This window comes from Poecilia latipinna, unplaced genomic scaffold (genome assembly GCF_001443285.1).
Source record: "Poecilia latipinna isolate Pla-1442-1.1 unplaced genomic scaffold, P_latipinna-1.0 Scaffold979, whole genome shotgun sequence".
Taxonomy (NCBI): Eukaryota; Metazoa; Chordata; class Actinopteri; order Cyprinodontiformes; family Poeciliidae; genus Poecilia; species Poecilia latipinna.
Genome location: NW_015113595.1, coordinates 86639 through 99992, shown reverse-complemented (window position 1 = coordinate 99992; position 13354 = coordinate 86639). Strand labels below are relative to the sequence as shown.

The 13354-nt window shown below is 48.9% G+C and overlaps 2 protein-coding genes and 1 long non-coding RNA gene across 6 annotated transcripts; 2 read left to right on the top strand and 1 right to left on the bottom strand.

The window, feature by feature from the left end:
* The first annotated feature begins 27 nt into the window (after positions 1 to 27).
* On the top strand, positions 28 to 10498 carry LOC106958343 (uncharacterized). Of its 2 annotated transcripts, none has more exons than XR_001427134.1 (3): positions 28 to 78; positions 646 to 764; positions 846 to 1583. It is a non-coding gene; the product is annotated as an uncharacterized LOC106958343 (long non-coding RNA). The 2 variants fall into 2 exon arrangements; XR_001427135.1 differs by lacking the exon at positions 28 to 78 and adding an exon at positions 10487 to 10498 and having other exon boundaries at positions 430 to 764; positions 846 to 935.
* On the top strand, positions 1802 to 9000 carry LOC106958327 (serrate RNA effector molecule homolog). Of its 2 annotated transcripts, XM_015050176.1 has the most exons (21): positions 1802 to 1909; positions 2682 to 2800; positions 3386 to 3496; positions 3604 to 3747; positions 3835 to 3895; positions 3964 to 4261; positions 4336 to 4517; positions 4894 to 4959; positions 5644 to 5734; positions 5805 to 5917; positions 6010 to 6071; positions 6157 to 6235; positions 6309 to 6473; positions 6546 to 6695; positions 6780 to 6933; positions 7629 to 7741; positions 8050 to 8130; positions 8195 to 8345; positions 8436 to 8537; positions 8606 to 8726; positions 8805 to 9000. In XM_015050176.1, the coding sequence occupies exons 2-21, from the start codon at positions 2682 to 2684 to the stop codon at positions 8878 to 8880; spliced, it is 2439 nt and encodes an 812-aa protein (XP_014905662.1). In that variant the 5' UTR covers positions 1802 to 1909; the 3' UTR covers positions 8881 to 9000. The 2 variants fall into 2 exon arrangements, with proteins under 2 accessions (XP_014905662.1, XP_014905661.1); XM_015050175.1 differs by having other exon boundaries at positions 6309 to 6695.
* On the bottom strand, positions 9605 to 11209 carry LOC106958333 (gastrula zinc finger protein XlCGF49.1-like). 2 transcript variants are annotated; one of them, XM_015050186.1, is made up of 2 exons: positions 11046 to 11209; positions 9605 to 10227 (listed from the first exon to the last, which is right to left on the bottom strand). In XM_015050186.1, the coding sequence occupies exons 1-2, from the start codon at positions 11115 to 11117 to the stop codon at positions 9619 to 9621; spliced, it is 681 nt and encodes a 226-aa protein (XP_014905672.1). In that variant the 5' UTR covers positions 11118 to 11209; the 3' UTR covers positions 9605 to 9618. The 2 variants fall into 2 exon arrangements, with proteins under 2 accessions (XP_014905672.1, XP_014905673.1); XM_015050187.1 differs by lacking the exon at positions 11046 to 11209 and adding an exon at positions 10312 to 10910.
* Positions 11210 to 13354: the final 2145 nt, after the last annotated feature.

Below are 13354 nucleotides of genomic sequence, written 5' to 3'. Positions count from 1 at the left end.
CCCCCCGCTCCCCCACCCCCCAGTCCCCGCCCCCTCCCTCCCCCTCCTCCCCCCCCAGGCAGCCTGACGCCTCCCCAGGTGAGTTTAGACCAGGTGATCTGAACAGCTTTGACCTCTGACCCCACTGACCAAACATGGAAACAAACAGCAACTTTACTGTTTATATTCAATAATTATTACATTTAATCAGCATAATTATCATCTTTGGAGTTGATTTTATGATCAGATCATATTTTTATCTCCTCTATAATATTTTATATGAATCAAATCAGATTGTTTTTTACAGCAGAGTCGGAAACTTTTCCATTTCTAGCTAGCTAAGCTAACAACCGGCAGCCAATCAGGAAATGAGCATCAGAAAAAACATTTAAATCTATTATTTTAATTTATATTTTACTTTAAAGAACTATTGAGAAACAGAAAAAAAACTATAATGCAAGATAAAAAATTATAGGATTTGCTTTTATTTTTTTTTTCTCATCTTCAAACTTCCTGAGCCTCCCACAGCGCCCTCTGGCGGCCCCCCATGGGACCGCGGCCCCCACGTTGGAAAACACTGGTTTAGACCCTGATGAACCCCAGATAGAGGGTCCAGTGGGTTCTGGTTCTGATGGAGCAGTTCTGGTTCTGATCCTCTCTGTCCAGGTCTGTCCCTGTCCAGTCCAGAGCTGCTGTTGGAGCTGACTAGGAGACAGAGTTGTCCTCTGAGACGCGTCCAGAAGCGCAGTGGACTGACCACCGTCTTCTCTGGACGAGGACGACAGGTCTGTCCCCCTGCAGGGCGTCCCTCTGTGTCTCTGCTGTCCCTCTGTGTCTCACTGTCCCTTTGCTCCTCACTCCTCCAGGTCTCAGGCTCCTCCCCTTAGGCTGAGCCAGCCAATAGGAGAGCTGCTGCTCCTCTTTCTACCTCCACATCAGGCTGAACAACTTGGAGCGTCACACACAGAAGCCCCGCCCCTTTTATGACCACGCCAGGTTTGAAGCTCCGCCCCTCTAAAAATCCCGCCTCGTCTCAAGCCCCGCCCCCTGCGCCGCAGAAGTCCTGCAAATGTTTTTGTTCTGAAGAGATCATCATATGTAGATCATAAAGTTTAATTAAATATCAACTTGTTGATTTCAGATGACGTTTGTTAAGAAATAAATATCTACAAGTAAAGAATACACTAAGGTTTAAACGCCGGCGATTAGTGGATGTGATTCCAGTTTAGCTTCCATAACCGGGTCATGTGACTGCTGTCAGGTTTCCACCAACCCAGAACCAAGATGGTGGTTCAGCAGAACCTCATGCCCAGTTCAGAACCCAACAGAACCAAACTGTTCAGTTACGCTTTTATTAACTCTGCCAGTTAAGTCTATGATTCATTTATGAATAAATTGGCTCAATAAATAGTTTAGCTAATGAATTAATGAGCTGATAAATGAAACAAGAAAAGAAAATAATAACAAAATATACTTATCTGGCATAAATGTAGTTGTTCAGTTTCAGATGTTATAATTTATATTTGAGCTGTTATTGTGGTTTGATTTGAACTCTTTTCTATATAATATTTGGAGAAAAAAATACACGTTGAACACTTAAAATGATAAAAAAGCCTTTTAAAAATGTATGTTTTTATGGAAACTTGTTTAATTGTGTAATAAATATGTAAAAAAAATAAAAAACGCCCTGAGGATATACATTTATTTAAAAAAAGTCACATCTGTCAAAAATGAAAAGAAGAGGAAGGTTTACTGTTTATAGTTCATCAGTCAGTTTGTAGTTCCTGATTTAACCACTAGGTGCTAAGCTAACTTTCTTACGCCGCTGAGCTCAGCCGGAAGTGTCGTTGGTCCACAGTGATCTGTGGCGGCACTCTGTTAGCTTAGCGGCTAGTTTGTGCTTCTGGGAGTCGAAGTGGAGCTTTTCCAGGTAAACTGAACTAAAACCTCCTGATAAAGTTTGATTCTAATCAGGAGGAAATGCTGATGAACGCAGATAAACGCATGAATCCCGCATGGAGACGTTTATTCAGTTAGCTCTGATGCTAAGCAGCCTGTTAGCCTCAGGAGCTAAACTGATGCTAACATGCTGCAGCGGGAATCTCCCTCTTAATAAATGATTTTATGAAATATTATTTATTATTTTTTATATAAAATCTGCTGTTAGTTATTGTATGTTTCTAGTTTAACACCTTAACGAAAACAGCTGCGGCTCGCGAGGAGCTAACAGAGCTAGCAGAGGAGAAGAAGAGCTCAGGTCTGTTTATCAGTGAATTCATTATGATCACAGATTAATAATCTCTGCTTCGGATTATTAAAACATCTCAGGATGAGAAATTTCTCCGTTGTTTTGGTTCCAGGTTGATTAATCTGCAGCTCCTCAAACTGAATCATTCAGATAATCGAACAATAATCATAAATATTAGTTTCAGTCCGTTCATTATATGCAGCTGTTGTTGTTGATGCTAAAGCAGTGAACTAGTTCACCTGCTGCAGCTCCTGATGATCACTGATTAATGATCAATATGTTGGAATCCACATATCAATAATAATAGTAAATCTTAATGTTTCTGCTCTGAAACCTCAGAGTTTGTTTTGGTTTGAACCGTCAACAGGAGACGGACCAGAGTTCTGGTTCTGATCCGGTTCTGATCTGGTTCTGATCCGGTTCTGATCCGGTTCTAACTGTGTGTCTCCCTCAGATGGGCGACAGCGACGACGAGTTGGACCGTCGGAGGCGAGACAAGTTCAGGCGGGAACGCAGCGACATGGAGCGGTCCAGAGAGAGGGAGGAGCGGCGCAGGGACGACTGGGCCGACAGGTCCGAACTCTGCAGAACCAGAACCAGAACCAGGCTGTGACTCCTGTTCCTGGTTCTGACCCGTTTAGTTTACTCTGTGAAGAACCAGAACCAGATAAAATCATTCACTGAACCGTTTCCTGTTTGGGTCAGCGTCGTCATGGTGACGGTACTGATGGGATATGGACTCAAAGTTTATTGATGATTAATTTTTCAGAGCTGTGTCGCACCGATTCCAGCCCCTCTAACACAAATGCTGCTCATCAGGTTCCATCACCAGGTCAACAGTGAGCTCCTCACAGGGACTTTATTTAAATTTATTTTAAATTTATTGGTGTTTATTGAGAATAAAATACTGAAGCTATCAGTCCTGGCAGAAAAACAGTTTCACACATTCATTTTGATTTATTGTGAAAACAATAAATCAAATTTGACGTCATGATGGAAAATAAACACCTTCAGGTTCCAGTTAAACCAAAGAACCAGAGGTTCTGATTGGACCAGCGGGTGACTCTGGTACTGGCTCAGTCTGGCTCTGCAGTTCTTCCAGTGTTCTGTGTTGAGTTGTTGTGGACCCTCTGATGGTTCTGGTTCTGTTGGCCTCAGGGAGTGGGAGCGCGGCAGGGAGAGGAGGCGGGACTACGACCGCGGCCGCCGGGACCGCTTCTCCCCGCCGCGACACATCAGCCCGCAGCACAAACGGCTGAGGAGAGACTGGTGAGGTTCTGACTGGTTCTGACCCGTTTTAACTGGTTCTGACCCGGTTCTGATCCGACGTGACTCACGGTTGTGCCCCAGCATGCTAACGGTCTGTGTGTTTCCAGGGAGGACCACCGGGGGGAGCCGTACCGCTACGAGCCGCCCTACGGAGGAGGCGGGGCTCCGTTTCCAGGGGCGGGGCCTCAGGCCTGGCACCATGACTTCCCCCACCTGCACCCCCACCCTGGAGGGCTCCCCCTACAGGGCAGGTGAGTCACTGCAGCGGGTCAGAACCACGGGGCCGGACCGGGTCAGAACCAGGTTGTGGGTCAGCTCATAGTTTTTGTTGTGTTCAGGTTGGGGCTGCTGGACCCGGACCTGCCGCCTCCAGGACCGCCCAGCATGAGGAGCTTCAAGGTGAGGAACAGAACAACATGGTGGTGACCTCTGTGTGACCCCTGGTGGTGACCTCTGTGCGACCCCAGGAGTTCCTGCTGAACATGGAGGACAGCGTGGACGAGACGGAGGCGGTGAAACGCTACAATCAGTACAAACTGGACTTCCGGCGCCAGCAGCTGCAGGACTTCTTCGTCCAGCACAAGGACCACGAGTGGTTCCGGTCCAAGTACCACCCTGATGACATCACAGCCAGGAGGGCGGAGTCTCTGGGCGCCCTGCAGACCCGGCTGGCCGTCTTCCTGTTCCTGCTGGACAACCGCTGGCTGGACGGCGTCTCTCTGGACATGCAGCACGAGGCGGCCATCATCAAGCTGCTGGACGCAGGTAGGCAGGGCATTCTGGGTAACGTGGTCCTGACTGGGGGCTTCTGGGTAACGCGGTGCTGTTGGCCTCTGCAGCTGTGATCAAGATGGAGGGAGGGACGGACTTTGACCTGCAGGTCCTGGAGGCTCCAGCAGGGGGCGGCGGAGACGCAGCAGAGAAGAGCCAGGCGGCTCCAACGGAGGGAAGCGGCGGCGCTCAGAGCGGGCCGGAGGCGGCCGGGTCGGACGGCGCTGAGGGAACCAAGGAACCCGACAAGGTCGGAACCAGAACCATGAGGCGGTTCACTGCTGACTCAGCAGAATCTCTTCTTCTGTGGTTGAGTTTTCCATAGAAGTAAAAGCTGAGTTAGTCAGGCTGTCTGCTCCGGTCCAGTTCTGTTTATCAGTTTAAATGATTCTGTTGAACCACAAGAAACCAACGTCTGGTTATTATTGATCATTTATTATCATTTATTATTATTATCTATTGTTATTTATCAAGTTATTTCAGAGAACGTTGAGATTCAGTCAGACGTGCCAAAACTTTAGACTCTGAGTCTAACGGGATGAACCGACAGCATGGAGAACCGGTTCTGATCCGGTTGGTTCTGCTGGGTCCATTAGAACCTCCTGATGGTCTCATGTCGTCTCTAGAACCACGAGGAGCCCGGCAGCCTGAAGGAGGAGAGAGAGGAAGAGGAGGAGAAGACGATGAAGAAGGTGAGTTTCATCGTCGTCATCAGGGGTTCTGGTTCTGAAGGTTCTGGTTCTGATGGCTGTGAAGATCATCTGTAGATGATTTCATTCATTAACTAGAAACAAACTAACTGGATTTAAACTATTGATCCAGGCATCATAAATATGAGAATTTAAATAGGACGGAAGCTGCTGACCTCCAGGCCACAGGGAGGCGCTGTTTAAGATGAGAGAGGAGAGGAAACAGCTGCAGGATCATTTCTCTGGATGTTTCAACGTTAAACAACATAAAATAAACTTATTTATTGAATATTTATTGTATAAATGAAAATAGAGCAGAATATTCTAGTCCAGGTTTTGTTTTTGTTGAACTAAAGCAGATTAAAAAATTTGAATATATGAAAAATATCCTGAATCAGAAACTTTCATATTAACAGATTTATTCTGTTAAACTAAAAATAAATCTTTCAAATGTTTAATTTATGGATCTTCAGCTCAGCTTAGTGATTTAATCTGAGCTGAATGGTCACAGCGCCCCCTGCTGTCTGGGCGTACTCATTACCCAGAATGCACTGCTGCCTCTGTTCTGCTGATGGCGTGAGAAACAAAGCGATTCTGTGAATCAGTTTTACTCCAAATGTCTGCAGTTACTAAACTCCTGCAGGGTTTCCTTCATCGTCATGGTAACCACCCGCCTCTTCCTCTCAGGGCAGGAAGAGGAAGCGCAGCCTGTCGGCGGACAGCGGCGAGGGCAGCGGCTCCGACTCCGACTCCTCCCACTCTGACAAGGAGGAAGAGGGTCAGAACCCCAGAGACACGCTGGAGCTCCGCCCTGAAGGTCAGAGGTCACAGTGTTCCTGTTGTTTCAGAGCGCCGTCAGGAGAGAGAGGAGGCTCCGCCCACGCCACGCCCCCTGCACCTGACCACCTCCCTGTTCATCAGGAGCATCGCTCCGGAGGTCGCCAAGGACGAGGTCACCGCCGTAAGAACCGGAACCGGACCTGAACTAGACCAGAGATATCTGGCTCAGACTGACCTCTGACCTCTGACCTCTGACCCACTTCCTGTCTGCAGCTCTGTCGCAGGTACCCCGGCTTCCTGCGGGTGGCGCTGTCGGACCCTCAGCCAGAGCGGAGGTACTGCTTGTCTCAGCTGGTCGACCCGGTACTGCCGGTGCTCAAAACCGGATCAGAACCGGCGGCCTGACTGTCTGTGTTGCAGGTTCTTCCGGCGCTGCTGGGTGACCTTTGACCGCAGCGTCAACATCAAGGAGACGTGCTGGAACCTCCAGAACGTCAGGGTAACCCAGAGCTCCATCAGAACCATCAGAACCTCCAGAACCGGGCCGCTAACAGCTGGTTCTGCTGTCTCAGCTCAGGGACTGTGAGCTGGCGCCGGTGGTGAACCGGGACCTGAGCCGGCGGGTCCGGACCGTCAACGGCCTGACGCACCACCGGCCCGTGGCGAGGAACGACGTCCGGCTGGCGGCGCGCCTCGTCCACAGCCTGGACCAGCGGGGGGCGCTGTGGACCACGCAGGTACCGAACCGCCCGGAACCCGACCAGAACCAGAACCCGACCCGCTCACCCAGAACGCCTCTGCTCCTGCAGGCGGAGACCAACCCGGTTCTACAGAACATCACCGACTATCTGATCGAGGAGGTCAGCGCCGAGGAGGAGGAGCTTATCGGAGCCGCCGGCGCCGACGACGACCCCAAGGCCACCGACGTTCCCGTGGAAACGGACCAGAAGCTGCTGCAGGTGGGCGGGGCCTGTGACGGTGTGTGAAGAGTTCAGGTTCTGACCCGGTTCTGAGTTCAGGTTCTGACCCGGTTCTGTGTTCAGGTTCTGGACCGCCTGCTGCTCTACCTGCGCCTCGTTCACTCGGTGGATTACTATAACTTCTGTGAGTATCCTGCGGAGGACGAGATGCCTCACCGCTGCGGCCTAGTCCATGTCCGCGGCCCGCTGCCGGTGGCCCGCATCACTCCAGCAGAGGGTGAGCTGCACTGCAACACGGCCTAGTTAAAGTACAGGATCAGCTCTACATTTTTCCCTGGAGTGTTTCATGTTTCAGAAATCCTTTCATCTCCATGACAACCATTCAGCTGCTAAACGCCTGGGTGGACCTAGCCCCGCCTCCGAGGCTCAGCTCCTTCAGACTAGCCAGCAGCAATTAGCAAACATCAGCTGAGCTCCTTAAGGAGCTGCTGCTCAGAGCAACGCTGGTAAAAACGTTAAAGGGTTAATAGAGGAGCCATGTTGGAATGACTTCAGAAAGAGCAGGAGTTTCTTAAAGAGACAGAGGCCCAATTTACAAAATGAATTTTCTGTTAAGTCGTGTTTGATATAACCGAAGGTGACAGTTTCTGATTATGTAATAAAATGGAGCTACGAAAACACATAGACATGAATAAACATCCACCCATCCGGGGTCGTGGGGTCAGCAGCCTGAGCAGGGAGGCCCAGACTTGTTCCAGCTCCTCTGGACGAATCCCAAGGCCAGATGAGAGACATCGTCCCTCCAGCCTGTCCAGGGTCTCAGCTCAGGTCCTCCTGGTGGGACATGAACATAAATGACCAAACGTAACGCTGGCCCTTTAAAGAACAGAGAGGTTATAAGAGAAACCAGCAGGAGGCTGAGGACAGTTAATGTGATGATGATGAAGGTGGTGCTGTGCTCTGATTGGACAGCCACTGAACACCTGCGGATGTGTGAGGAGCGTCTGGCTCCTCTGTTCTCACCGACGGAGACGCTGAGCGAAGAGGAAGCAGTTCGGCTGGGAAAGAAAGACCCGGAACAGGAGGTGCTGTACCTGTCCACCTGTCTGTCTGTCCACCTGTCTGTCCACCTGTCTGTCTGTCCACCTGTCTGTCCACCTGTCTGTCTCTCCACCTGTCCACCTGTCTGTCTCTCCACCTGTCTGTCTGTCTCTACCCGTCCACCTGTCTGTCTCTACCTGTCTGTCTGTCCACCTGTCTGTCTGTCCACCTGTCTCTGTCTGTCTGTCCACCTGTCTGTCTCTACCTGTCTGTCTGTCCACCTGTCTCTGTCTGTCTGTCCACCTGTCTGTCTCTACCTGTCTGTCTCTACCTGTCTGTCTCCTGTCCCCAGGTGGAGACGTTCCTGGCGTCCAACACCCAGGAGCTCAGTAAGGACAAGTGGCTCTGTCCTCTGAGTGGGAAGAAGTTCAAGGTGAGGCCCCGCCCCCTCTCTGGTTGCCACGGTAACGGGGGCTGACAGTGGTGTTGTTGTTTAGGCTCCAGAGTTCGTCCGTAAACACATCCTGAACAAACACGGCGAGAAGGTGACCGCCGTCAGACAGGAAGTGGAGTTCTTCAACAACTTCCTGTTGGACGCCAAGAGACCCGCCCTCCCTGAGCACAAGCCCCTCCCACCGCCGGCTCAAGGTACCTGATTGGCCTCTGATGGAGACTAGACTAACGTTAGCATGCTGTTGGCCGGTTGACCTCTGACCCCTCCTCTGGCTCCGCCCCCAGCCGGTCCTCCAGGCATGGCGGCGTTTCCTGGTCAGTCTCCGCAGCAGCAAAGCCTTCTGGGATACCCTCCAGGCATCAGGCCGCCGCTGCCCGGATTCCCAGGTAGGTGAGGCTCCGGGTCGGGGCCCGCAGGGGGCGGAGCCAGGCTGACGCTCTGTTTGGACCCGCAGGTGTTGGACCCCACCTGGCGCCGGGCCAGTTTGGGCCGGGCCGCGGTCACTATGACAACTTCAGAGGAGGCGGAGGAGGAGGAGGAGGAGGTGTGTTTCCAGGGAAACAGAGGAGCAGCAGGTAGGCAGAACCGGACCTGTGGTCCAGTCAGAACCTCTGTGTCTGTTTGGACCAATCAGAACCTCTGTCTGTGTTTAGGGGCCTGAGGGGCGACCCGCGGTCCATCATCGAGTACAGAGACCTGGACGCTCCGGACGACCTCGACTTCTTCTAGCACAGCTTTCTACTTTTTTATTCCCGTCTGAGTGTGTGTGTGTGTGTGTGTGTGAGCAGGACCAACATCATGATCTGATCCAGGAGAGTTTTTCCAATAAAGACCAGAACAGAAACTCCAGACTGACTCCTCGTTTTCTTCCCAACCAATTGGCTGAATTAGAAATGGATCAGAAATTAGAAATCAATAACCTTGTGGGTCATTGGTTGTATTGATCTACTTGGTACCATGAAAACAGTTTAAATATTGTTTGATCTTTATTGATTCACTGTAGCCCAGCGCTACATCCAGCTTAGCTAGCGTTAGCTTTAAGATGGGACATTTACTTTATGTAACTTAGTGGCATAAAAAAGGAAAATGAGAGCAGTTCACCTTAAACCACTGAGACTGAGGTCTAAACTGTAAAACAATGTTTTTATCTGATTAACAAGGAGAATTAGCCGCTCTGCTAGCTATGTCTGTTAGCTGCTAGGCTACAGTTAGCAGGAGCTGCGTGTGGCTAGCAGAGGTTAAGTTGGAACGAGGAAGGCATTCTGCATGACTGAATAAAACCAGGATTTATTTATATCCACAAAACAAACTATGTATTATCCAGATGTTCTGGGGAAAACAAAACCACTAAGCTTATAGATAAAATTAAGAACCAATAAATAAAGTCACAGTTTAGTCTGAACTATAAGCCTGCAGGTTCTGATCTGGAAACAAAGACGACTCAGAATAAAAACTGATTTTAAATCTTTATTTTGGCTCAGAACAAAACATTTCATCTGCAGAACATTGATGCTCCAGGTTGACCCGGCGGTCGCAGCAGTACGGTCTCTCCCTGGTGTGGCTCCTCTGATGTTTCCTCAGGGAACCGGGCCGGGTGAACATCTTCCCACACTCCTCGCACCAGAAGGGTTTCTCCCCGCTGTGGGTGACCCGGTGGTTCCTCAGGTGGCTGCGGTCCCTGAATGTCTTCCCACAGGCCTCACATGCGTGTGGCTTTTCTCCGCTGTGCAGCAGCTGGTGGACCTTGAGGTTGCTGCGCTTGGAGAAACGTTTCCCGCAGTCCTGACAGCCGTAGGGCTGCAGGCGGCCGTGGACACGCTCCAGGTGCAGCTTCAGGGTTTCCCTCTGGGTGAAGCTGTTCCCACACAGCGGGCAGAGGAAGCTCTGCTCCGCGGTGTGGATGTTCTGGTGCCGCTTCAGGTGGGCCGCCTGGCTGAACGTTTTCCCACACTCACCACAGCTGTACGGCTTCTCCCCTCTGTGGATCTTCTGGTGTCTCCACAGGCCACACGCTCTGCTGAAGACCTTCCCACAGTGAGAACAGCAGTGGTGTTTCCCCTCCTGGTTCTCAGGTTTCTGGAGGAGACAGAACAAAGAGTGAGATGGTTTCCGTACATCAGATCTCTGGTTGGTATTTTCAAGCTGAAGTTGAGGTGGAACCTCCGATTCCACCTCATTTACTACTTTGAGCATCTTGAATGTGCTCTGCTTTTAAAAATGTGTGGTGGTGGGTCGCCTTCACCACAATCTAACGCCAACAAGAATCAGTCAGACAGCATTATTTTAATCAGGCATCAGCGCAGACAACCCTCATAAACCCTGTCAGCAGCACAAGCAGATAAACTGATGACTAGAATCACTGCAACACCAGTTCTACTGATAACCTGTTCAGCTACAAGGTTAACCTGATGACCAAGCGAACTAAAACACCAGTCAGATTGCTACCAGTGTTTTAATAAACATCACGCAGATAAACTGATGTCCAGATCAACTAGAACACCAATCTGACCCCAAATCAGAGCATCAGTTAAACTGGTTACCATTTTAACTAAAGCACCAGTAGAAATGGAAGGTCGAAGGTTTGAAGGTCGTGATTTAATCAGGCATCAGAAGGACACCTACAACCTTCACCCACTCAAACAGCAGCACCAGGTAACCTGAAGACCAGACTGACCTTAACACTAGTTAACCCGATAACCAGCTGATCTAGAACACCACTGAGCGCGTTGCTCACTGTGACTCTGATGTTTTAATCAGGCATCGCCGCAGACACCTACATTCTGTCAGTAGCAGCGTTTTAACCAGAGCCTCAGTTAATCTGATGACCAGTTCAGCCAGTACAGCCAATGAGCTCCGTGTCTGCCCACGGAGCTCCCAGTGTGATGAACTCTGACCTTTGGGTCGGTGGGACCAGAGGGGGAGACCCATCTGGTTCTCTTGGAGCGGTTCCGGTTCGGCGGGTCCATTCCGGGGTATGAAATAAAGCAACTAATCCACTCTGAGCTCAGGTTCCCCAGCTGAGCTTAGAGGTGTGAATGCGCATGCGCACGGAGCGAAGGACGCGGTTTATATTTTCACAATAAAAGCCTCCAGCTGGTTAACAGATTTTGGACTCAGAACTATGGAGGAAAGCTTTATTATGAGAAATTAGCAAAATAATAAATATGGTTTAGAATTAAATAAGAAAAAACACATACATTTAGGAACACAACTGTAAATGTACAAAACAATTAATTTCTTTAAACATAAAATGCCAGGATGTGAAGGAGATTTCACAGATTTCACTCCATAATAAAGCAGGAAAAGTTTAACAGATGGAAAGGATTTAATTTTTAATTTAATGACTGTTCTGGTTGAATCCATGCAGGACAGGATGGATGACTTCCTGTTGATCAAATGGATCTGAGATATTACCCATAAGGCAATAAGGTTATTATTCCTGTTATTGATATTCATTTATTTCATCGTCTGTCTGAAAAGTAAATCACTCTAAAGTTTGATTGTTCTACAATAAAAACCACCAAACGTTTCACCATATGGATGAAATCTGTTCATAAAGGAAACGTGAATGATGTCAGAGGAGATGATGTCAGAGCACATGATGTCAGAGGAGATGATGTCAGAGGAGATGATGTCAGAGGAGATGATGTCAGAGCTGTGGATGGAGAATGAATGATGATGTTAACCAGAACCAACCAGAACCCAGAAGCTTTTTCTGACAGCAGAACCAGGAACAAATCAGGAGCTGCTGACCTCTGACCTCTGACCCCTCTGCTCCAGGCTGAGCAGCAGCTGCAGGTTCTGTTAAAGTATTGATCCATTATAAATCTGATAGTTTTCTTCCTGATCATATTTTCTTCATCCTCATGTTCTGATCATTTTTCAGCTCCACGAGGTGAGCTGAGGTTCTGTTCGCCTCCCTCCTACAGAACCAGAACCAGAACCGGTCCGGACCTGCTGCTGGTTCAGGAAGTATGAGGAACTGAAGCTCTGATCCGATCCAACAGAACCGGTTCAGCAGAACCTGAAGCAGCCAATCAGCAGCAGGAGTTTCCTGATGATGATGAGGATGACCTTCCTCTCTCTGATCACCTCAGAGCTTCTTGGTTCTGATCCGACCTTCTCTCTAACTGACCCTGTGACCTCAGCTGGCTGTTGGTTCTGGATCAGAACCTCAGGTTCTGGTTCCAGCGGCTCGTCTCTCACCAGTCCTCCCAGTAGGTCTCACTGGTTCCTGGTCGGATTCTGGTCTCTCCCATCCAACCAGTGGCTCCAGTCCTCCCAGTTTCCATCTTTAATCTCTGGTTTGGGTTCAGCAGCTCACAGGTTGGTGGTCATAATGTTTTGCTGCTGACCATTAATGGAGAACCAGTTCTGGTGGGTCCGGTTCTTCTCTGGTTCTCCAGTTTAGATGATTTAATGATGAACACCGTCAGTACCTCCGTGTGGCCGCTGGGTGTCGCTGTGGTTCAATGTGGAGAATTTCATCAAAATATTTTTATGAACAATGTTTGCAAAAAACAATTTTCCAAATATATTTTATATTTTTATGTTTTTTATGCAAATATAAAAATATAAGATGACAGTAAAAAACAAAACAACAAATAAATAAACATGGTCAGACACCAAACAGGGAAAAGCAAACAGAAAAGGTCAGAGGTCAACTAGTTCTCATCAAATAGATCCGGTTCATTATCAGCTGATTCCTGCTTGTTTTCCATCAGTTTGAAAGGTTTTGGTTTTACAAACTGAAGTCAGGATCAGCAGGTTCTTCAGAACCGGGTCGGCTCTGACATCACCGCTGAGCGTACCCAGCATGTTTAATAAGGTTCTATTAAACCTCTCTACTGGGTTTCCCCTGGGGTGGTAGGGTGATGTTCTGACTTTCTGTATTCCGGCTAGGTTACATAGCTCTTTAATAGTTTTTGATTCAAAGTCTGCTCCTTGATCGCTGTGCAATTTTTCTGGGAAGCCATAGTGGATGATAAAGTTTTCCCACAGAGCTTTTGCTACAGTACGAGCCTTTTGGTTCGGTGTAGGAATTGCTACAGCATACTTTGTAAAGAAATCAGTGATAACAAGGACATCTTTAGTATTGCTGCGATCTGGTTGATGCACAGCAACTCGAGGTCTGGTTGCTTGAATGTTTCTGGTTGCTTGAATGTTTCTGGTTGCTTGAATGTTTCTGGTTACTTGAATGTTT